Genomic DNA, 24,863 nt, shown 5'->3' with positions numbered 1-24,863 from the left:
TCATTTTGAATGTTAGATGGGCCACACGGCACCAATGACACACATCAGGGATCTCCCAGTCCATAGAAGGGTGACTTCAAAACAGTTGGCAGGAAAATCAGTAGAATTTCTCCTTTACCATGAGGAAAATTTAAAGGAAAAATGATTTTTTACCACGAAATTTCTTAGGAGTTGTCATTTCATTCTATAATGCTATCAGGGTAGTATTTTTTGGGAGAGAAACGGCCAAAATGCCTTCATTATTATTATTATTATTATTATTATTATTATTATTTTAAATAGGGAAAAATTAAAATTTGTAGGGCCCATGTGGCATGTATTATGTATATGACTTTCAACCCGTTCATCATATGAGTTACATGTGAATTTTGAATAGATAGGGTGGTGCATATTTTTGTGGACCCGCCTTATGATTAAATCACACATATTTTCAATTCATCTGATTGTCTTGGTGGATTGTATTTGTTGGACGGATTAGATGTCATACATATATCATATAGCCCACAATTCTCGATTTTACTACTTTGTTAAAATAAGAATTACTATAGGATTTTAAGGTAAAACTGCCAAGGAGTTATGCAGATACTCTCTTGGTTGCTGGAGAGTATAATGATTCATATACATGCACTAAGAACTTAAATATTGCCATGTGCATAACTCAAGTTAAACTGTCCAAATCTACATATCAAGTTAAATATTACCAACTGTAGATTGGTCATAATTTCAAAATTAGATTGATCAAAGAGTTCTAAACTCTGATTAATGGACATTTGTTCAGTGAATAAGGACCATTGGTTATGTTTCATTTTAACCGTATTAAATTCACAGCAATAAGCCGTTCAGGTGAGAATGTAATTTCTTTATTTTATGTGACATGTGTCATGATCAGTCATCACTCATCAATTTCAACCGTTTATTCATTCTTTCATCTGGGACAAATGTTAGATTGTAAAAATCATGCTATACAATAGTCCTAGCGTCATGAAAAAATGGAGTCACTAGCAACTAGCAAGTAAAGAAACGAAATAGTTCCAATCATCATCTTGAAATGTCTATTCTATATATCAAAAGAAGCAAGATTTGATCATGCCATGAATCTTGGATTCAGAATCTCCTATTATTATGAAATAAACACAAAAAAGAGAGAGATTTGGAATTCACATTGAGAGAGAGAGAGAGAGAGAGAAATCATACTCGTTGCTTAGACGGAAAGATGAGCGAGCTCTCTGGACGGATGGCGAGAAGAGTAGAGAGGCGGAGGTTCTCTGACGGTTGGACGGACGGACGAGCAGAGAGAGAGAGGCGAGGTCCTCTAGTGGTTGGACGGACGGATGAGCAGAGAGAGGCGGACGGCCTCCGGTGGTTGCACGGATGGACGACCAGAGAGAGGCGGACGGCCTCTGGTGGTTGGACGAGCAGAGAGAGGCGGACGGCCTCGCAAAAAGTGGCGGAGCAGAGAGAGGCGGACGGCCTCGCAAAAAGAGGCGGACGACTTCAGTGGTCGGACGAGCAGAGAGATGTGGACGGCCTCGCCGGCCTGGACGATCGAGAGAGGCGACGACTTCCGGTGGCCTGACGAGCAGAGAGATGCGACGGTCGCCGGCCTGGACGAGCAGAGAGAGGCGACGGCCTCACCGGCCTGGACGAGAGAGAGAGAGAGCTGAGAGAGAGAGAGAGAGAGAGAGTTTTGGTGGGGTCGGGCAGTGAGAGAGCGAGCAGGGGATAGGGTTTGGTGGGGACGGCTGGGGTCGGGCGTTTTCTCAAAAGGGAAAGGGAAAGGGAAAACGACCTAGATTTTTTTTAGAGGGGTATATATATATACGTATGCCGAGTCGGGACGGGTCGGGCCGAGTCGGGACGGGGCGAGTCGGGTTTCGGGCCGAGTCGGGCCGAACTTGGACGTATCCGAACTCAGCCCGAACTCAGTTTCGGGCTGCAGAAACTAGCCCGTCCTGACCTGAACTGAGTTCCGGGTCGGGCCGAGTCGAGTTTTTTCGGGCCGGGTCGAGCGAGTTAACCGGGCTAGCACGGTTTGTGTACACCTCTAACTATAGCAGTGTGACTCCTTTTCTTATCAGTAATCTGGTGTAGTGTCAATCAGTGTTACAAGAACAAAAAGAAGAGAACTTACATCAATGTGCATTCATCAGTCTAAACTCCAGTCTCATAAGCATCCAGATTTTATCAATCAACCTGATGCAAATCCTAAACATGTCTTTGTTCCTTGGATAATGCCCCGCATAAAGCTGATTCACAATTTCACTCCCTAGATAAAGATGCCAGGAAAATAAACTGTCATTACAGTACATTGAAACGGAAAGCAACCATACAGCGCTAAAAGGTATAAGATTAACCTATTGTAAAGAAATTATGGTGAAATTCATTGAAGAAATTATTCAAGAATCAATATGTCAGTAATTCCAATCATGGTTTTGAATATTAGTCAGGAGCATACCTGCCTGATCAAAAAACGATATGATACAAGCATCGTGTATCAGCTGCCTGTATGTGTATTTTGGACATGTATGTAACGGAGTATCAGACCATTCTCTTTGATAATAATGTTGTCTGTCAGCTTGACTTGTTGAAAGTCAACCAAATGGGCCTCAATGAACATGAATCAAGCATTGAAATACAACAAAAAGATGATAAAAACATGAAAAAATGTGAAGGTTACCCTTTTTTCTAATTTTTCCCATAACAGTCCAATCTACTTCGATTTGTCAAATCACACTCAAATATTTTGTTTGGGTCCCCAAAATAGGCCTAAATCTAGTCTTAAATGATTTTCTAAATCTCCTCTATGGTTGAATGTAAAAAACAAGAAGAAAAGTAGGGAAAAAAAGCATATTTGGGCCTTTTGGGTGTATCAGCCTGTACCGGCCAACATGGCTCTTTTCTTGTTAGGTTGGCCATTTCAACCCCCTATTGCATATCGTATCAGGCTCATATGGATACAATACAGCCACAATGGCTGATACGATGCTAAGATTCAAAACCATGATTCTGATGCAACAAAAGTAATCTAAAGCAATCTCTCTACAAACATAAACAATAAAAACAAGTCTCACAACTAAATGAAGGATTTTTCCAGGACAAAGGACAGAGCAGGAATCCCTTTCAAAAGTTTCCAACCTTACAATGCAATGATAAATAATGGGAAGAAAAAAAAAAGGCAACTAACTCATTCTCTACAATCTTGCCCACCCAATCTTTATACGGCTAGACTCCTATGTTAGTTTTGCACTATTTAGAAAATGGCAGTGACTCTTCAACCATACACATGGCATAGTTGTATGGCAATCCAGACCATCCAACTTGCTGACCCAATTGTGGATGGAGAATAACCGCAAACTTGGACTTAGAATATAAAGTATTAACAATCTGATTTTCCCCTTTGAATTTGGACCATCCACTATTTTACTTTTAACCATCCATTTGATAGCCATTAGTTAGGATTGTTTGATTGGTGTGATTTTACATACAAGCTTTATACGGCTAGACTCCTATGTTAGTTTTGCACTAGTTAGAAAATGACAGTGACTCTTCAACCATACACATGGCATAGTTGTATGGCAATCCAGACCATCCAACTTGCTGACCCAATTGTGGATGGAGAATAACCACAAACTTGGACTTAGAATATAAAGTATTAACAATCTGATTTTCCCCTTTGAATTTGGACCATCCACTATTTTACTTTTAACCATCCATTTGATAGCCATTAGTTGGATGGTTAGGATTGTTTGACTGGTGTGATTTTACACACAAGCTCTATCCACAATGGGACGCACAGTTTGGATGGTCTGGATAGATGGACATGAGTGCCACAAGTGATGAGGATGAGTCACCACCATTTTTTAGATGGTGCAAAACTAACATAGTAGTCTCATCCATCTTTATATGGACCTTTGTCCAACTCACACAATAGATGAACCCTCACGGGGTTTGGGCGAACGGCAAGCGGCATGGGTGTGCTCCCCATAGATGCAAGTTCAATTCCCCTCCTTGGAATTACCCGATGCATGTGGTTTGCAGATGATTGTGTGCATCCGCAGTGAATAGTCTCACCTCAAAATGGGGCAGGGTCACCCTGACGTCATAGAAAAGAAAAAAAAAACTCACACGCATAGGACTTTCTAAAGAAGGCCCTAGCTTACAAAGTTCTCTCAAGACTCCAAGTTAAAATGAAAAATGTGTCAACTAATTAGCCCTCTCAAAAACCCAACTTCACTAAACATTACAATTTAAATGCAAATAATTTACCTGTAAACATGTTATGGTCTAGCTTAACTAGAACAAACTAAAACAGGACCCTTAAGGTCCAGTTCAGTAGATGCCTGAAAATGGCTTCATCTCATTTAGTTAACACTAATTATGTATTAGAGATCTTGATCTCCAATACATAATGAGTTCGTGTTAGTAGTAATTATGTATTAGATATCAAGATCTCTACTGAAGAATTATTGTTAACTAAAATGAGATGAACTCATTTTTAGGCATCTAACAAATAGGGCCCAAGGAAGTAACATAGACGCATCTATATTTACTAAAGATCTGATTGCATCAAATTGAATGACAAACCTAGATGCTTCAAAATGAGCAATGTTCTCATGCCTCAAAGTTAATTTACGTCTGGAGCAGTCATCACACAAAACCCAAAAACAAACACTATCAAAGGTGTTAAAATTACATAAGAGAAGGCTAGCCTCTGATTTCAAACTCTAGACCTAGTACTAGTAAAATCTAATTTAACTATAGTAGATGGGTTATAAATCCAACTTGTGAATACTGTTGGGGAGTTATTTATCTGCAAATGTACTTGTAATTTGCAAACAATCCTTGCTGCACCAATTCACATAAATTTTAAGGTTTAGAGGATCACCCACAACACTGTGCTTGGGCAAGTCTGCCTCATCCACACAGAAAAGGTTTCATGCCTCCCAATTGGGAGGTGCCACTGAGAGTAGCACTACAGTGATCCAGCCCACATGTGCTTATTGATTGTTAGAAAATCCCAACGAATGGTAGGGATGAAAGCAACTAGGAGTCGCTTTCATCCAACATGTGTTTGGTGCCCAACATGTGGGCGGGTAAGTGGGAAGCATCACACCATCTGCATTTTGGGGGATGGATCACTTGAACCTGTTCTCATTTTGGGTTGCATCCCACCAAAACTCAAATACATGGATGTGATCTCTACAATGAAAGAAAAATACAATCAAATGCAAAATCAAATCCAATAACACTAATCTGTCATACATGAACCAAGATAACTGCAATTCTAAGAAGAGGTTTGCTAAGATATATCATGACGTACTGAAATAGGATACATCAGGACTTTAGCCTTTGAATCTAGGTCATCTTCCAATGATCCAAACTGTTTATATGATGGGTCAAACTTTGTATGGTAGATTAAAAATAAAATAAAATCTCTAAAGTTGGAGTTTTTCAACATGTATATTGTTGATGCAGAAATCTGGTTCACCTGCACTGAGCTCCAAGCTCGGACTCCGACCTCTAGATACCTGCACAAAGGAAGGACAAAGGAGACCCTGGCTAGAGCAGGGGACCCTCTGATGCCAAAGTCAGGCTAGGAATCTGGGTCTAAGCGTTGTAGTAGGGTTTTGGGTGAGAGATTTTACGTACATGTTCCCTTACATTTGACAACTATTTATACCTTTCAACCGGGATAGACGTGTCCACAATACTCGGCGTGATCTTAGTCACTAACCACGACCGACGAATATGTAAGATATTGGCGGTTATGCAGTTATCCCATTGATTGTGTGATAATGGGACACCGTATCAGTCACTCCACTCTTCCGATTAAGTCCAAGACGATGATAGCATCGTACCTCGAAGTTGATATTAAACTGAGCAAGACCTCATTAAGTCTCGTTTCTCAGACGTCTACCTCATGCCTCGATGCTCGAAAGACACTCAAAGCCTCACCACTCAGAGACATCTCTCGATCACGCTACTTGAAGGATTCTTCAGGTCTCGGAGCACTTCGGATTTTCCCATAACAGAAGCCCCCTACTCTCTGAGTTCGGACATGAACTCAAGAGAGTAAATACATGGGGAAAATCGTACAAAACCCCTCGAGCTATGAACCATCGGCTCGCTTAATGCGTACGGCTGCAATTATGACTCTATTGTCAAGAAGGCGTATTGTCGAGGCTCCTCGTCTGCAGACCTATACGGGGTGAACGCATTGCGACGATTACGATTTCGAATCATCAGATTGATTATGAGGCCACCACGTGGACTAAGGAGGACAGAACGCCGTCGCTCCAGCTGCCCAATGCTTGTAGCACGTGGCTCAACAATGCTCGGCTAATGATCTACCGCCACATGTCTTGCAAGGTCAGCTCATGACGATTCGGTTACACTCGTATCGATTCACCATAAATGCAGAGGGTATCTCCAAGCTATATAAGCCCTCGTACCCTTCTCTAGGGGAACTCTCATTTCACATTTTCTCCTAAGGCATTTGTTGTAAAGATTTACTTGAGTAGGCGATTTCCGACAACCTGAGTAGGCGATTTCCGGCGAGCTGAGTAGGCTATTTTTGACGACCTAAGTGGGCGATTTCCGGTGACCTGAGTAGGCGATTCCCGATGGACTGATCAGGCGATTTCCGGTGAGTCTTTCCTACCCCCAGCCTTCTCTCGATCTTCTTTTCATTTCCAACTCTTCACAATGTCCAACGGCTCCGAAGAAATCCGAGAAGGATATGCCTATGAGAATGAGTCTGGACAAGAGAGCTCGGACTCCAAGAGAGAGGCCTCCGAGGGCCCCTTAGAGGCAATACCTCTCCATCCTCCGCCCACCAAAGGCAAAGGGTCTAAGCCCCATGCTCATCCAAGGGGCACAAAAAGAATATCCCGAGATCCGAAAGGGAGGGCTACCGCAGGTCCTTTAGGTGGCCGAGCTACAGAGCTCGTCATCGGGGGCTCGGTGCTCATCGAATCCCAGATGGACTGGGTTCGAGCAGAATTTCAAATCCCCGACTCCATCCAAATTTGCGCGCTCGCCCCCCACGACACCCCAGGGGACCCCGCCGAGGGTGACATTGTCATTTTCATTTGCGCTTTGCAATGCGGGCTTCAGCTTCCGTTGCATCCCTTCATCCATGTCCTAACTGCACGTCTAAGACTGGCCCCGGGCCAACTCATTCCCAATTCCTAGAGAATATTGATGGCGTCATACATGATATGGCACCAAGCTAGAAACCAGGAGTTGACGCCTGATGAGTTCCTGTCACTCTACCAAGCCAAGCATGACCGCAATGAGCCATATTGGTACTACTTTGCTGCCCGAGCTCACCAAGGTTCAGGCCTCGTCCTCAAACTTCCTTCTTCTAACAAAGATTGGAAGAACAAGTGATTTTGGGCCTCGGGCGAATGGGAAACACCTGCGGCTGAACTTCGGAATCAACGGGTCCGAGTACCGACTCAATTTGCTCTCTCAGGTTGGACCTTAAGTGGTGTTAACCTCCTCCATGATTTTCTGACCCGACCCTTTCTGACCGAACTTTACCCCTTTTTTGTTTTGTAGAATACCCGAAGGGAGCCCCCCAACAATCTTCTCTTCAAAAGAATCAGATTGTCATAGCGAGGCTGCGCACGGAAGAGCAACGCGTTTGGCATTACGTGATCACTCTGGACAATCTGCATCAGTCCAGACTCTGTAGACTTAAGCCACTCCCCTTTGCTCTAAGTGAGTACCTCTTCAGCGTATTATAGTCCCCTGAATTTGAAAATTTTCTGACCTTCTATTGCCTATATAGGTATGGCCGAAGCTACCGGATCCAGGAAAGCTTCTAAATCCAAGAAGAGGAAGCCCCCGCCCCTCAAAGACATGTTGCTTGCCGAACCCTGAGTGAAGATAACTCATCGGAAGAGACAGGAGACTCGAGGCGACGCTTCAATTTCTGTTGCTGCAGCTCCGATTTCTATTGATGCAGCTTCAGCCAATGTCGTGGCAACCAATATCGCGGGAGTCGGAACGGCAGCTGCATCTGGATCTACGATTGCTCAAGCTTGGACCCTCTAACCTGCCACCATCCCTTAAGTCGTCGAAATCCCCCCACCAGCCTCCCAGCAGCCCTGTATCGCAATCCCATCATCGTCCGAGCGCGGGGAGGCCATCCGAGTCGCTGACGCGATGCTATCCCCTCTTGGGGATGGGGGCGCCACAATGCCGAGGCTCAGGCCTCAACCGCCAGTGGTACTAGGAAGGCGGTAGGGTCTGCTCCTCTTCCGGAAGCTCCTGAGGCTGGAAGATCGAGATTTCCTCTGGGCTATCATATGTCCGGTTTGGTCAACTGGGCAGCAAAACATGCCCCTAAAGAAGAAATTGCCGACCTCCTCACCAAGCAGCACGAGTCCTTCATCAACGACATTGCTTCTGTCTACTACAAGGTAATTCTCATACGAAGATTCTCCCCTCTTCTGCTTTTAAATTGCTCCTGACTCATACTCTCACCTCAATTCAGGCCATGCCAATGTTCCTGTCAACTCGAGAGAGATTGAGGGAAATAACCAAAAAGAACATGGAGACAGAGGCCTTCCGAAGCGAAGTCAGATCACTTCAGGAGGAACGGGAGGAGCTTCAAGGCTTGCTGTCCGAGGAGAAGTTGAGAGTGTTGCTATATTAGGGGGATGCTACCAAGCTCCAAGCTCGTTGCAATGATATCTTGTCCGAGCTTGCGGAGGTCAAAGCTCGCCTCGGTTCTGTTGAGGGAGATAATGCTCGTCTGATGGCTGAGTTGGAACGGGCAAAAGTCGACGCTGCGGAAGAATTGAAGGTCGCAGTAGAGGAGGCAAAAGCGGCCCAGTGTACTAAATCCGAGGCTTCAGTTGCCTTGATGATTGTTGCTGCCATTGAGGAATTTAAGTCCTCAGCAGAAAGGACCGCCGAAGCCAACAGATTCTACTTCTGTGGCTACAATGCTTGCGTTGACGACATCCGGGAGCTATACCCAGACATCAACCTTAGGGCTGTACACGAGTCCAGCCAGCTCGAAAAGCTCGCTCGACTCAGCTCGACTCAGTTCAGATTGACTCGGCTTGAAAGGCCGACTCAAGGCGAGTCAAGCTTGTTTACTAAAGCTCGAGTTGAGTTCAAGCCAAGTTCGACCATGGTGTATTTCAACTCGACTCGACTCAAGCTCGACTCGGCTCGAGTAATATATTTTAATAATATATATTATATATATTATATTAATATTTAATATATATTTAAGTTTTTTTAAAAAAAAAAGAGTTGAAACTTAAAAGTTTTTACTAAAAAACCCTACCTGACCCTACCCGTCCCCATTCCCTCTTTTTCTTTCCCTTACCCTACTGAGGTAAACTCGACTCGACTCGAACCACTAGCTCGACTCGAACTCGACTCGAAAGCTTTGGCAAACAAGCCAAGCTTCAATGTTGAGCTCGAGGGTGAGCTCGAGCTCAAGTATAGCATAAACGAGTCAAGCCAAGCTTGGCCCACCTCGACTCAACTCGGCTCAATGTACAACCCTAATCAACCTTGATGCTCTTGCCACTGAGGATGCCCAGGGGCCAGCCGATGGAGGTCAGCCTTGCCAGGCTCCAAAAACCAAGGTTCCTCCTCCTGACTCCAAGGCTCCCCCTATTCCTCAGCCTATCGACCTCAATCCTCCTGCCGAGTAGTTTTTAATCTTTTTCTTTCAAGATGATGAGTTTTGGATATTTCTGGATGATGATTTCATGGGCAATTAATCCTTGGTTGATGACATGTTCTTTTATATGTCGATAGTTGAATGATAATGACTGTTAATCTGTCGAATGTTTGTCGAGAGACGAGTTGACCTCCTCTATAAGAGTTTGCTCCCCGAAGAGCTCCGTCTCTACACATGAGAGACGGTTCCTCATAACATATTCGGGAAATGGGTCGGCCATCCAATCCGACGGCTGACCTTCCCGCAGGACCTTTTTCTTCGTGGGGGTCCCTGTAGATTATTTAGAGCCGAACAACTTTTTGTAGAACACTACTTTTATTAAAACAGTAGACTTTCGATGAAACATGCCAAAAACATTGCTTCCTTTAAGAGTAGTATATTTTCAGATGCTCGGCAAAGGGTGTCCTTCTAGAGTCTCGAGCTGATAAGAACCGGGCTTCGCTGAGCTGACAACTTGGTAGGGACCTTCCGAGTTGGGCCCTAAGGATCCTAATCCGGGCTCCAACGTGTTTTGGAACGCACGACGTAAGACGAGATCTCCTGGTCGGAAACGTCTTGCCTTGGTCCTGGAGTTGTAGAAACGGACGACTTGCTGATGTTGAGCTACGATCTGTAGTCTAGCGACTTCTCTTAGTTCTTCAACCAGGTCGAGGCTCGTTGTCATTTGATCTGTATTCTGTCCCTCGTGATATGATTGCACTCGGGTAGTGGGAAGCCCTATCTCGACCGAGACGACTGCCTCTGCTCCATATAAGAGAGAGAACGGCATCTCCCCTGTAGCAGTCTCAGTTGTCGTTCTGTATGCCCATAACACGAACAGTAGCTTGTCGGCCCATTCGCCCTTAGCTTTTTCCAGTTTAGTCTTGAGACGACCCTTTATTATTTTGTTCACCGCCTTTACCTGTCCATTCGACTGAGGATGTCGCGGTGACGAGTAGGCGTTTCTAATGCCGAGCCCTTGACACATGCTCCTAAACTTGTCATCATCAAACTGTTTCCCATTATTCGAGACAATGGTATGCGGAAAACCAAATCGGCAGACGATGTTCTTCCAAATGAAGTCTGTCACCTTCTGCTCGGTGATCTTGGCAACCAGCTCGGCCTTGGCCCACTTTGTAAAATAATCCACCGCCACGATTGCATATTTTGTCTGTCCCTTGCCCTGTGGTAGAGGACCGATGATGTCGATTCCCCACTGGGCAAATGGCCAAGGCCCACTCATAGGGGTCAATTCTTCTGTTGGCTGTCTGGGGATGGATGCGAACCTTTGGCATCTATCGCACCTCCAAGTGAAGTCTCTGGAGTTAGCTTGGATAGTCGGCCAGAAGTATCCTTGATGGATGATTTTCTAAGCCAAGGCTCAGCTCCCAAAATGATTCCCGCATATACCTTCATGGATCTCTCTGATCACATACTCAACTTCATCCAGTCGCAAACACCTCAGATATGGCTGAGAAAACCCCTTCGTGTATAAGGTATCTCCAATGATAGTGTACCGAGCCGATCTAACTCTTAAGCATCGGGCCTCGGCCCTATCCTCGAGGATCTTTCCGTCTCTGAGAAACTCAACTATCGGATCCATCCAACTCGGAATCATCTGTACGGGTTGGATGACCTCGTGACCATCAATACTCAGTTTATCCAGGAATTCCACTAGGACAAACCTCGGGATCCTCCCTTCTGTTGCCGAGGCAAGCTTTGCAAGTGCATCAGCCCAAGAGTTCTCTGCCCTCAGAATTTGGCTAATGTTACACTCCTGGAATTTTCCCATCAACCTTCGAATTTCATTCAGGTAAGTTATCATCCTAGCTTCCTTCGCCTCGTATTCTGAAGATATATGATTCACGACAAGCTACAAATCACATTTAACATTCAAAACTCAGACTCCCAGAGTAGCCGCTAACCTGAGCCCAGCTAACAAGGCCTCGTACTCTGCTTCATTGTTAAAGGCTCGAAATCCGAGTCGTATGGCATATTGGACTGTCGTCGCGTTGGGTGCAATCAGAATGATCCCGGCTCCTCGCTTCAAATTCGTTGAACCATCCACGAACAACACCCATCTATCTTCAACCTCAGCCTCCTTCACACACTGGGGAGTAGGAGTCATGATAGGGTTTTCTGCTGATCTTACAAGTGCACATGAGCTTGGCAGATCTATTTCACTATTCTGAGCGGTGAACTCCGCTATGAAATCGGCCACAGCTTGACCCTTGATAGTTGTTCTCAGCCGATATTCGATATCGAATTCACCAAGCTCAATTGACCATTTAATCAATCGTCCTAACACGTCCGGTTTCTGCAGTACTTGCCGGAGAGGTTGGTCTCTTAGGACGGTTATGGAGTGAGCCTGGAAGTATGGACGCAATCATCGGGCTGAGACTATCAGAGCTAGGGCGAGCTTTTTCATGTCTGGATACCTTGTTTCGGCCGGAATCAGCAACTTGCTGACATAATACACCGGGTACTGCTTTCCCTCAGACTCTCTGATGAGTGTCGAGCTGATAGTTGAGGGAGATACGGCTAGATAGAGGAACAGTCGTTCTCCTTTCTCTGGTTTGGACAACAATGGGGGCGATCCTAGATACTGTTTCGGTTACTGGAAAGCTTGTTCGCACTATGAAGTCCATTCTGCCTTCTTACTACCCTTCAACTGCTGAAAGAAAGGGAGGCATCTGTCCATGGCCCAGGAGATGAAGCGATTGAGCGCGGCCACTCTTCCTGTGAGACACTGTATCTCCTTCAGATTCCGGAGTGAGCTCATGTCCAGGAGAGCCCTTATCTTCTCTAGGTTAGCTTCGATTCCCCTCTGACTAACTTAGAAACCGAGAAACTTACCCGATCGAGCACTTGATCGGGTTCAGCCTCATCTGATACTTTCGGAGGATAGAAAAGGCCTCGGCTAGGTCTAAGGTGTGGTCGGCTGACTAGAAGCTCTTCACCAACATGTCATCGACGTAGACCTCCATGGTCTTACCGATCTGCTGAGCGAACATTTTGTTAACCAGTCGTTGGTAGGTTCCCCTGCATTCTTCAACCCGAACGGCATTACTCGGTAACAGTAGAGCCCTTTGTCGCTAACGAACGTCGTCTTCTGCTTGCCCGAGGGGTGCATTGCAATCTGATTATAACCAGAGTACGCATCCATGAATGTTAGACACTCGTGCCCGGTTATACTATTAACCAGTTGGTCGATCCTCGGGAGGGAGAAATTATCCTTGGGACAAGCCTTGTTGAGGTCAGAGTAATCTACACAAACTCGCCACTTCCAATTGGCTTTTTAGACAAGCACAATGTTAGCGATCCAGTGGGGATAGTTGACCTCTTCTATGAAATCAACATCGAGGAGCTTAGTAACCTCTTCGGCAATCGCTACATATCTTTATGACTCGAAAGCTCCTCTTCTACTTGACTGGCTTGCATTCTGGATCTACGTTCAATCTGTGAACCATAACTTGGGGGTTGATGCCCGGCATGTCTTGATGGGACCATGCGAAGACATCCTTATGTTGTCGCAGAAAGCTCATCATCTAATCTCGCTACTCGGAATTCAACGACGATCCGAGTTGAACCGTCTTGGTCGGATCGGTGTCATCGAGAGGGAGAGTTAAGAGGTCCTCCATAGGAGAACTCTCTATTGAGGTGTCTTCCCTGGGATCGAGCGCACCTATGGTTACGAGATCCTCCATAGAGGGATTCTCGATTGAGAAATCATCCATGGATTTGAGTGCGCCAATCGTGAGGGCCTGCTTTGCTGAGCCTTTCCTGACTACTATTGAATAGCACCTTCGAGCTTCTCGTTGGTCACCTGTGACGTAACCCACCCCTCCGACCGCAAGGAATTTCATCATTAGATGGTACGTGGAGATTACCGCTCTCATAGCGTTGAGAGATGGCCACCTGATGATGATGTTACGAGTTGACGGCACATTCACCACTAGGAAGTCTACTCACAGGGTGACCTAACTTTGCCCCTCCCGCTATGACCGGGAGGGAAATTGCACCTTCCAAGATTACCCTATCACCTGCGAATCCGTGCAATGAGGTCTTTACAGGTCGGAGACGCGATCTGTCAATCCCCATTTTATTGGAGGCCTCGAAGTATAGTGTGTCGACTGAACTTCCTGTGTTAATCAAGATACGATATACCTTGTGATTGGCTATCGTCATCGAGACTATCAGAGCATCGTCGTGGGGATGCTGAATCCCGCGGGCGTCATCCTCTGTGAACATAAGGCTGCATGGATTCACTCGCAGTTCCTTTCTCGGCCTGCTGGCTAAGTGAATATAATGTTCGGGGTCTGTGCTCCGAGAATGAGCTTGACGAGCTTGGTTCGAGTCACTGCCCCCGGACGGTCCGCCATAAATTGTTCGGATCTTCGTGCCTTCGTCTGCGGCTCGACTTGGTGGCTCATCCTTCCGAGCTTGCTTTTCTTCTTTTACATAGCGACGCAAATGGCCCTTGCAGAAAAGAGTCTCAATCTCTTCCTTTAGGTCGACACAGTTGATGGTATTATGTCCATGATCGCGATGAAAGCGACAATACCTACGCTTATCTCATTGACTTGCATCTGCCTTCATGCAACTTGGCCAGTTCAACAAGTTCTTGTCTCGGATCTCCAACAGAATTTGTTCTGGATGTGTTGGGAGGGGTATAAGAGCCGGATTGGCTCTCGGGCTTTCTGCTCGCCCTTCGATTGTGGGACGAATCCTCATCCGCTCTCTTCTTACTCGTACTAGGCTGTGGTGGAGCATTCTTATGCTTCTGATCCTTGGAAGAAGCTTCCGAGCTTTAGGCATTCTTCCGCGAGCTAAAAAATTCTTCGGCATTCGTATACTTTTGAGCTCGCCTCATGAGTTCGCTCAAGGTAGTTGGGGGATTCTTCCCTATCGAGAAAGAAAATCTCCCATCTTTGAGCCCACCGATCGTTGCTGTCAACGCCATTTTGTCGGAATAGTCGTCCACTTGCAACGCCTCCTCGTTGAACCGAGGGATGTAATCTTTTAACAACTCTCCGCTTCTTTACTTGAGGGTAAACAGATGAGTTGACGGCTTCCGACTCCTCTTCCCGACGATGAACTGTGTCAGGAAGGCCCTACTAAGTTCGGCAAACGTACTAATCGTCCTCGGCTTGAGTTGTCGGTACTAGTTCCTCGCAGCCCCTGTGAGGGTACTGGAGAAAGCCCTACACATTATTGCTTCTGATGCCGACTGAATTTGCATCCAAGAACGATACGACTCTGTGTTTCGTCGGATCTCCGGACCCTGAATACTGGATGATGAGGGGCATCTTGAACCTTGAAGGCATTGTTTCTTCCATAATTGCGTTAATAAACGTAGGCTCGGTCTCCTTCATCATCGCTTCTACTGCAGTTGGAGCTCGCGTCTGCTGCATATTCCTGATCTGATCTCAAAGCTCTTCAAGCTGAGTCTCCCACGGATCTCTATTCTCTGCAACCGCCTCTCGGGGAGCATTGACCTCTGGTGTCCTCCCCCTTCTCCGCCTTTCTAATTCATGGCGAAGGTCTGTCGGGGCTAGGGCTGAAGTCTCAAATACGTTTGTCAGGACTCGGGCCGCTGCATCTCGTACATGAGTTGGGGCTCGGGCTGACGTGCTCCAAGATGCTCCCGCTTGCGATCCTACGAGGATGGGTCGATTTGCAGGGACCGGAGCGACCTGTTCTTGATCAGGAGGCGGATGATGACTTGCGGCCTGTTGCCGCTTTAGTTGATTGGTCTCTTCGACCAATGTTTGCACCTGATTCTGTAACGCTCAATACTTGCTACCTCGGCTCCGAGTTCATTAAGACAGTCCTGTTGGGGCCGACTCAGCATGGAGTACCGAAGATGAGTGTCGTTGTTCAGCGGGTTCGGGATTCGCTGGCTGCGCCTCAAGTGCTCTCCTTTTTCCCTTAGCCATTTACGGTGGAGTTACAAAAGACTTTTTGTCCAATTTCTCACAGACGGCGCTAAAATGTTGATGCAGAAATATGGTTTCACCCGCACCGAGCTCCGAGCTCGGACTCCGACCCTTAGATACCTGCACAAAGGAAGGACAAAGGAGACCCTAGCTAGAGCAGGGGACCCTCCGATGCCAAAGTCAGGCTAGGAATCTGGGTCTAAGCATTGTAGTAGGGTTTTGGGTGAGAGATTTTACGTTCCTATTCCCTTGCATTTGACACTATTTATACCTTTCAACTGGGATAGACATGTCTGCAATACTCGGCGTGATCTTAGCCACTAACTACAACCGACGAATATGTAGATATTGGCGGTTATGCAGTTATCCCGTTGATCGTGTGATAATGGGACACCGTATCAGTCGCTCCACTCTTCCGATTAAGTCCGAGACGATGATGGCATCGTACCTCGGAGTTGATATTAAACTGAGCAAGACCTCATTAAGTCTCGTTTCTCAAACGTCTACCTCATGCCTCGATGCTCGGAAGACACTCCAAGCCTCACCACTTAGAGACATCTCTCGATCACGTTACTCAGATGTCTCTCAATACCTCGCTACTCGGAGGACTCTTCATGTCTCGGAGCACTTCGGATTTTCCCATAACATATATTATTAGGTTCCTTTGCTTTGAATATGGATACTCATCACAACCACTGTATAATCAAAGGGTTGAAATATAAGCAGATTGTTAGAATCGCATACATCCCATTGCAATTCGTCAGGCTGTATCCTAGCAAACCTCTTCTAGAAATAGGATTCTGTGCTCCTCCAAACTAACTTAATTTTCAACAAACACCAACAATGAGGAACTAAGCTCAGTATAAGTATATCAAGCAAGCGAGAAAAGAACGGGGCATGGGCATTTATGAACTAGTACCATTCAATGAGTGATCCGAAGAGAAAATGCTGCATGATTGGCACCTTCTCAAGCACCTCCGCTCTGTACATCTTAAGCATCCCGCTGTTAACCTTGCTCCATGTCGGCACCCCACTGATGTCATCAAGCAGCGGCGAGTGCTCTGCAAACACCCCCTTCTTCACCTTCCTCACGAATGCCACGCAAGATAGATACATGAACTCATCTGCAAAATTCTCAAGTATGTCCTCGTTATGGATCGACTTGGGCTTCATGTACTTATGATCAATCAGCTGGGCGGACCCGAAGATGAACGGGAGAAAATGGTAGTCATCCAAGCCCCAGACACCATGGGACCCGGCAGGTTCGAGACAGTAAACAATCTGCAGCTTCCTCATCAGTTCAAGATACTTCACGAATACTCTGGACACAACGGCCTGATAGTCATCTTCCTTGATGAAACCCAGCCGAGCAAGGCAGTAGAGCCAAGCGGCAAAATTGGCCTCATGGCCGGTTCCATAATCGATGCGGGCAGGGTTTCCGAAGCTGTCGGCGAAGTAGGGGAAGATCTCGACAACAGCAGGTTTTAGATCTTCCGGAAGGAGCTCGAGGACGAGGGAGTAGCCAGTTTCGGTGAGGCGATCCTGCCAGACGCGGAACGAAGGGTTGCCGTAGCGGGAGGGTTGATGGACGGGCGGAATGTCATCGATCCAACCGATGAGGGTTTGGAGGAGGGAGGTGACGGAGGAAACGGACGGGGAGAGAGGAGCCGGATCAGAGATCTTGCGGCCACGGATGGAGTGGGAGAGGGCGGCGATGAAGCCGAGGAAGTTGGAGCCGGAGGGGGATGAGAGGAAGCGCTGGGCGTCGGATGGAGTGTGGATTTTCTTGGAAGGGGGTTGGAAGTGGTGGGGTAGGGAAATGGACGGTACTGATTGGGGTTGGGGAACTGGGGATTGGATGATGGATTGGGTGTTTGGAGGGGGGAGATTTAGGGCTGGGAAACGGATGGGGCGATAGACTGGAGGAGGTGAGGGACCGTCGGACCAGGACTGGGGATGAGGAGAAGGAGTGACCGGAGCGTTGCAGGAGAAGCAGGTGGTGGGATCAGGAAAGGACGAGAGATGATGGTGCGTCGGGGGCTGGTTTTTGTTAGGTTCGTCGCGGGAAATGGGCTGGGGAGGTGGGGAAGAGTCGGGAGGATCGGCCATTTCGGTTTGAAGAGGAAGAGCGGACTGGATGCTGTTGAATATAGTGGCGGGTAAAGGGGTGCGCGCGTGTTCTTATACGGTCGTGGACGCGGAATGCGTGTTCGGCGCGGATCGGTACTGCCCCACCAGGACTCAGCAAGAGACGGACGGTCATCTCAAGGGCTTTGTTAGGCCCACCGTGGTTTATATGTTATATCCATGCCATCTATCTATTTTGATACGTCATTTTGAGGCAATAGCCCAAACAGGATGCAGATTGAAGGCTCGAGTAGACCATATCACATGAAGCGGTAGGGATAACTTTTACCATTGAAAACTTCCCAGAGACCACCGTTGATGTTTATTTGCCATCCAAATCATAAGGTCACACAGACTTTACCAAGGGAAAACATAAATATCAGCCTAGTCCAAAACTTCGTGGCTTAAGAAGTTTTCAAATATATGCTTTAAATCCCCAGGTGTGGTCCACTTAAGCCTTTGATTTATTTATTTATTTATTTATTTTGTTTTAGTTCATGCCATAAAATGATCTATTTATAAATGAATAACGTGAATAAAACGTATAGATGGCAGTGGGCCCATAAAATCCCCTCATATAATGGCTGGTGGGGTAGTACCCAATCTGCATCGATGTTACCTCTGTTGACCATGCGACCAAGACTTATATCTGTGGTGGGGTTCGATTGGACCCCATGCTGTCAGAGATAGGGGCAACCACCAATGGGAGTGGATATTTAACCATGGGCCCATCGTGATGTATGTGCCTTATATTCATGCCATCCATTTATTTGGAGAGTGCATTTCAAGGCATGAGCCAAAATTGAAGAAGATCTAAATCTTAGGTGGACCACACCATAGGAAACCGGAATGTTGATTTGCCATTTAACTAGTCAACAAGGCCACAAAGACATGAATGAAGGGACTACAAAAAATATTAAGCTTAATCCAAAACTTTTGTTGCTCATAAGAAGCTTTTAATAGTTAATCACCATTCCTCCTAGAGCGTGGTTCACCTTATATTTGGATCTCCTTCATTTATTGGATCATGCCCTAAAAGGAGTTTTTAAAGCGGATAGCATACATCATGGTGAGCCCCATAGTTAGGTACCCACCTCAATGGATCCCTAAGTTGTGCCATCACATAAAGCATGAAGTTTTGATGTAGAGCAAGTCATGGACAGTTTCACAGCTAAGATGGATCAAAAAAGGCTTGGTCAACGACAGAAGTGATCCAGACCATCAGACCTTAGATCAGGCGTATTTCGCAATCTGGAATGAGTTATCGAGCATAAAATATATGATTTTAGAGTAGAACGAGCTACTTTAGCCACTCAACCCCGCTATGCCGGGTTGCGCAAGTCGGATTTGCGAAATACTCCTAGATTGACAGTCGTTTCCCTATTAATTTTTTTTTAAAACTATAAATTAGCTTGATTATAACTTTTCATCCGTTGGGTGTTAGGAGTTGCGCCCAATGTGAAAAGAGCTTAGAATAATTAGGAAAACATCGTGGTGAAGCCAAATAAGGCACTTATTATTTTTAGTCGAAAATGTGAAAAGAGCTTAGAATGATTAGGAGAACAGCTTGGTGAAGCCAAACAGGCACTTACTATTTTTGGCCAAAAACCTTGCTCACTAGTAGACATCACAATTGTCTATAAATAGTAAGTTTATTATTTATAGTAAGTTGCGAATTCTAGGAGTTTTAGTTATAGTTTACTTCTGATCTCTCTCTCATTGCTTGGTATCTCTATTTAAAGGGTTGTGAACTTATTTATTTCATTCATCAATCAAATTATGAATGTATTATAATGTATTTCTATTCTTCTTGCTTTTTATTTCCTCGTGGATTCGAGAAATTTTTATGAGGAGTCCAGAGAAGCTCCATAGATTCGGAGTAGTTATCTTTGAGGAAGATGGCGATCGACCTCATCACGTTCATCCTTGCATCAAGTTTTTATTTTTAAAAATTATTATCTATGTGAGTGCCTACTCTAAGTAGGCCATCTCCAGCGGTAGCCAATGGTATGATCAAATCCCACAGTGGCAATGTCCATCGCGGGGGCGCAATTGTGGTGTCACTGTGACGTATGTGTAGAGTTGGGCATTGAGTCGAGTCGGACCGAGTTAGGGCTGACCCAATTTGATCTAGTTTTGAAATAGACTTGACTCGAACTTGACCTGACTCGATACCGTGTCTAACATGCCTAACCCGATCCGAGTCCAGGTTTGGCCTAGACTAATCTAGACCAAGTCCAACCTTGTCACAAGTAATGAGATGGGTCGAGTCAGCATCGGGTCGGGTCGGGTCCCGAAATTTAATTATACTTTTGCCAAAATATATATTTCAATTACTTAAGATAATTATTGTATTAAATATCAAGTATGTGCACCAATTAAAGATATTAAAATTAATGTAATAAATAAATTCACATACTTATAAATATACTGCAAAATTTAGAAATATGTTTATTTTTAAATTCCAATGCATTTTGATTACAAGCTGCCAAGAATCCTCTTGATATGTGATTTGAAATCGAATACATTCCAAACACAAGCTCCTAAACGTGAGTTAGGTGACTAGGTCGCGTGTAGGTACTCGACCAACAACTTTTAAACTTTTAAACATACTTTCAAATTAATATGTTTTGCATGACCGTCTCGAACAGTGCAGGTGGCCCAATCCAATCTCACCACATGGGTCACCAGGGAGATGGCAGTCTGCTTCCATGTTTGGTGAACGCAATAAATCTGTAACGGTTAGATGTATTATACATTTAAAATGTCTTTCTTTTTTCGCTAGATCGCTGCTGTAATTTTTCTGAACCGTCTGTGTGCAGGCCTGTTGATCAAGGGGTCAGGATCTCCCAACTTCGAGTATTTTATTTTTAGTATTCCCATGTATTGCTGGAGCAATCATATGAACGGTTTGGATCTTTTTACGGTGGGTTCCAGTTTCAAGAACCAGAGAATTGGCACGTTATTCAGATTCTAATGCATGGGTACAGTGCAATGGCTCATCTAACACTGCGTTTTTTTTTTGTTTTTTTTTTTTTTTTAAAGGTGACGCATGATGATTATGCAACAGGCGCTAGCCGGCACACACAGGGTGAGATGAGCAATAGCTAAGTTAAAAAATAATAATTTGACAGTCCAAAAACCCATACACCATGGTGCACCGGAATGTAGATTGGATGCTACCTTGCCCATCTCCTGCATATGACCAACGATGGGCACTGTGGATCCACTATGATGTATGGATTTTATCCACACTGTACATCCATTTTGCCCTATCATTTCATGTTACAAACCCAAAAATCAGGTAGATCCAAGGCTTAAGTGGACCACACCATAGAAAGCAGCTATGTTGATGACACCCAATGCTGAAACCCTCATAGGGCCCACTGTAATGATTAACGGACATACAACCTGCTGATAAGGTCACATGGACCTGGATGAAGGGAAAACACACATGTTAACTTAATCCAAAACTTTTGTGGCTCCTAAGAATTTTTCAATAGTATGTATTTAATCCTCAATGTGGTCCACTTGAGCATTGAATCTGGCTGATTTTTGGGCTTGTATTCTAAAATGATATGAAAAGATGGATGGACAGTGCGGATAAAACCCATACATCATGGTGGCCACTCAGGGTACCCAATCCGTGTTCGGTGCCCCCACTCAGTCTACCACGCATTGGATGGAAAATGGAAACAAAGTACAAGTGCTTTCAATCCGTCCATTCCTATTCATATAATGGTGATGTACTTTGGCTATCGGGGTGGTGACGTTCATCGTTTGTCTGTCCAGCCAGGCCTAAACACAGCTGTTGCATTCAATTGTTTTGTACAAAGTTGGTGAACTTGACTACTGGACCGTTCATCATTAGCCTGGGTTCAGTTTGGTCCGGACAACAGGTTTAGGTTTTAAGCTGGGTCCGGCTCTCATGCTAACTCCTCCTGCCCTAGCACGTCAAGCCCTAATTCTACGAAGGCTAGGCTGCACCATTGCCCCGCTAGCAAAGGGGCATGGGTCACGTAGGCCCAGCTAACAATTTAGCAGGTGAGACTTTGATTGCAGGGGCCCATTTGATGACGTGCCCTAATTCTACGAAGGCTAGGCTGCACTAGCCCATTGCCCCGCTAGCAAAGGGGCATGGGTCACGTTGGCCCAGCTAACAATTTAGCAGGTGAGACTTTGATTGCAGGGCCCACTTAAATGTATGCGTTATATATTCGCGTTGTATATTCGTTTTGCTAACTCATCTTAGGTGGAGGGAAACAATGGTATAGCTTGATCCAAACTTTTTGTGGCCCACAGGAAGCTTTTAATGGTCCTATGGTATGATTCACCTGAGATTTGAATCTTCTTCATTTTTTAGGTTGTGCCTTGAAATAAGTAGGAAAAATGAGGTTGTGCCTTAAAATGAGCCAGAAAAATGGATGGACGATTTGGATATGCAACACACACATCGAGGTGGGCCCTACTGTCAAGGACTCACCCACTAAGATGTAACAAATATAACTTTGATCCAAAACTTGTGGCCCAAAAAAATGTTTTTAATGATTAATAACGATCATTCTAGGTTGGTCTACTTGAGATTTGGACCTGCTTCATTTTTGAGTTCCAGCCATAAAATGAAATGAAAAAAATAAAACCGAATGGATGGCATGAATATACAACATATACATAAAAGTGATACAACATATACATAAAAATGAGTCCCCATCAAGCTCTTACCAGGTGGGAATTTCCCTTACCTTACCTGGGCGTTATCCTTACCATGTGGGGCCTCTTGGATGATTTTTTTTTTTTTGTTTTCTCATGTCATTTAGGGGGTGTTTGGTGCAGGGTATTAGGTGAGATATAATTGCATTTGGTGCCGTTCTACTCCATCTAGCATTTGGAGAGGATAGGAAAGGTTAGAATTATGTGGGATGGAATTGCATTTAGTCTCATAGAATTGCACTTGGTTCGCTAGGATATCTATGGAATTTGAAATCCATTACAATTGTGAGCTCATCTATGTTGTCCATCCATATACACCATTTCCGTGGATTTTGAAATTCACTATGCATGTGAGCCTCACATTGATGCACGCATTTATCCATGTCGTCCATTCATATACACCTTTTACAAGTGACATTCTAATTATATATGTGTATAAATAACATCTAGTGTGAATTTGACCCATTGATTACAATTCCAAGGTCCACCAAACATAATTTTGCATAATCCCATGTTTTCCCATAGTAGAAATTTTATCCCAAACATGGGATGGGATGGCAACAATATCATGTTATATTCAGACATGTAATCATTGTGCAATAATAATGTTAATCCTATCTAATAAGATTTAATACCATTCAATTCTCCGTTCCTAACATGCCCTTAAGGACGATATTCCAAAACCCGAGAAGATACAAATCTTTAGGGCCTATGTGGTTTTCCGGCTCAAGTGTAATTACCTTGTGAATGAGTAATCATTATTTACCAAAGTAATTACTTGCATCTTTTCCAATGCTGACTTGGCAGTTACTTTTTAAGTACTTAAATTGAAGAATTTGTAAAATAAATATAGGCCCACCATAATGTGTGTGGCTTATCCACACCGCCCATTCCTTATGCCAAATGAATTTAAGGCATAAGCTAAAAATTAGGCAAATCCAAAGGTCAAGTGGACCACACCACATGAAATTATGAGAATTGAATGGCTAGCATTAAAAACTTGTTGGGGCCCTTAGAAATTTTAGGTCAGGCTTATATTTATATTTTTCACTTATCCATGACCCTTTGACCCCATTAACGGGTTAGATGACGAATAAACCTCAATGTGGGCCTAGTAAAAGAATCAACTTTCAATGACGGACAAGCCTCAAAATATTCTAATAAAATAGATGGGCGACACGGATATATTGTATACATTATGATGGGGCCCACGGATTTAAGTCAACATTTCTGGAAAACAAGTGTATCATACCACTAGAAAAAGTGGCAATAGCTATACAAAAGCTTTGTATAGGCTACGAAAGTTTTGGATGAAGTTACTCTGTCCATTTTTCCTTCCATCTAGTTTTGGTTGGCTTTGCCAACGGGTTGGATGGTAAATAAACACTACAGATCTGCTTAAAGTCAGCCTTAGGAAGTTTTCAATCATCATTGTTTTCGGTGGTGTGTTTTTACCTGGAAAAACAAATGGACAGAGTGGATATGGCCCGCTGAGCTGTTAGCTGGGTAACACCTAATACGTGCCCATGAATTAGTACTAGTGCATTAGATTTCGGGCTTGAAGGCCACGACTTCCTATCGGCCATGAATGGTCCAGATCTAGGCATGAGGAACAGACCTGTTCTGACTGGCAGGGCCTCTTTATAAATAGGTATGGCTCAGCTAGGGGGATGCGAAGATGGATTGAAGAAGCAATTAATTGGCAGCACGTTTATAAGAGAACCATAACAATGAAAGGGGTAAGTCTGCACAACCTGGCTTTGTGCCGTAGGCTGGCAATGAGCCAACCTAGCTTTGGACGCGAACATTTTACCTTGGACTGGCCTCATACCATGTTGATCAAATTTTCATGTTGGGCTTGGGCTCAACTCACTTTAGCCCGATGCAGCCCGGACTAGCCTAGCCTGACTACTTTATATCCAACAAATGTACATTTCTGCCCGATAACAGCCTAACTGAAGTTCCATCGCAAATATCTTTTGGCGTACGTGCTTCTTAAAGTGTGTCAAACGTGGGCCCATCACTTTAGATTTTTGGCGCATGTGTTTCTTAGTTGCTTTGGTGTTCAGTTCGGAGCATTCTGCTGGTAACCGTCCAACCACTAGGGGTTTGGTTCAGGTCAAGTTGGGTCATCTAGCTGTCTAATGCCTTCACACGAGGATAAAAGAAAGCCATCCATCATGTCTGCATGTCACCAATCCGACGTCCACGATAGTCCGTTGTCTGTCCTTTTAACCAGGACCATCCATGGTAGGGCGCGCTAGGTGGTGGGTAGCCATCCATCATATCCCCTGCCAGGTGTACAGTGGAAGGCTAGCTAGCTCTCTCCCACTAGCCATTGCACAAATGGAACCCAATTGCCGTGAATTCAATCAACAGTAAACACCAGTGAGATG

The 24,863-nt window shown here is 44.9% G+C and overlaps 1 protein-coding gene across 1 annotated transcript; it reads right to left on the bottom strand.

The window, feature by feature from the left end:
• Positions 1 to 2,049: 2,049 nt before the first annotated feature.
• On the bottom strand, positions 2,050 to 17,800 carry LOC131242313 (uncharacterized). Its single transcript, XM_058240883.1, has 2 exons — positions 16,550 to 17,800; positions 2,050 to 2,266 (listed from the first exon to the last, which is right to left on the bottom strand). Exons 1-2 carry the CDS (start codon positions 17,737 to 17,739, stop codon positions 2,260 to 2,262), a joined length of 1,197 nt encoding a protein of 398 aa, XP_058096866.1. The 5' UTR covers positions 17,740 to 17,800; the 3' UTR covers positions 2,050 to 2,259.
• Positions 17,801 to 24,863: the final 7,063 nt, after the last annotated feature.

Source organism: Magnolia sinica, chromosome 4 (genome assembly GCF_029962835.1).
Source record: "Magnolia sinica isolate HGM2019 chromosome 4, MsV1, whole genome shotgun sequence".
NCBI classification, from domain to species: Eukaryota; Viridiplantae; Streptophyta; class Magnoliopsida; order Magnoliales; family Magnoliaceae; genus Magnolia; species Magnolia sinica.
The sequence above is the reverse complement of the archived record's forward strand: the minus strand, read 5'-3'. Positions and strand labels throughout refer to the sequence as shown.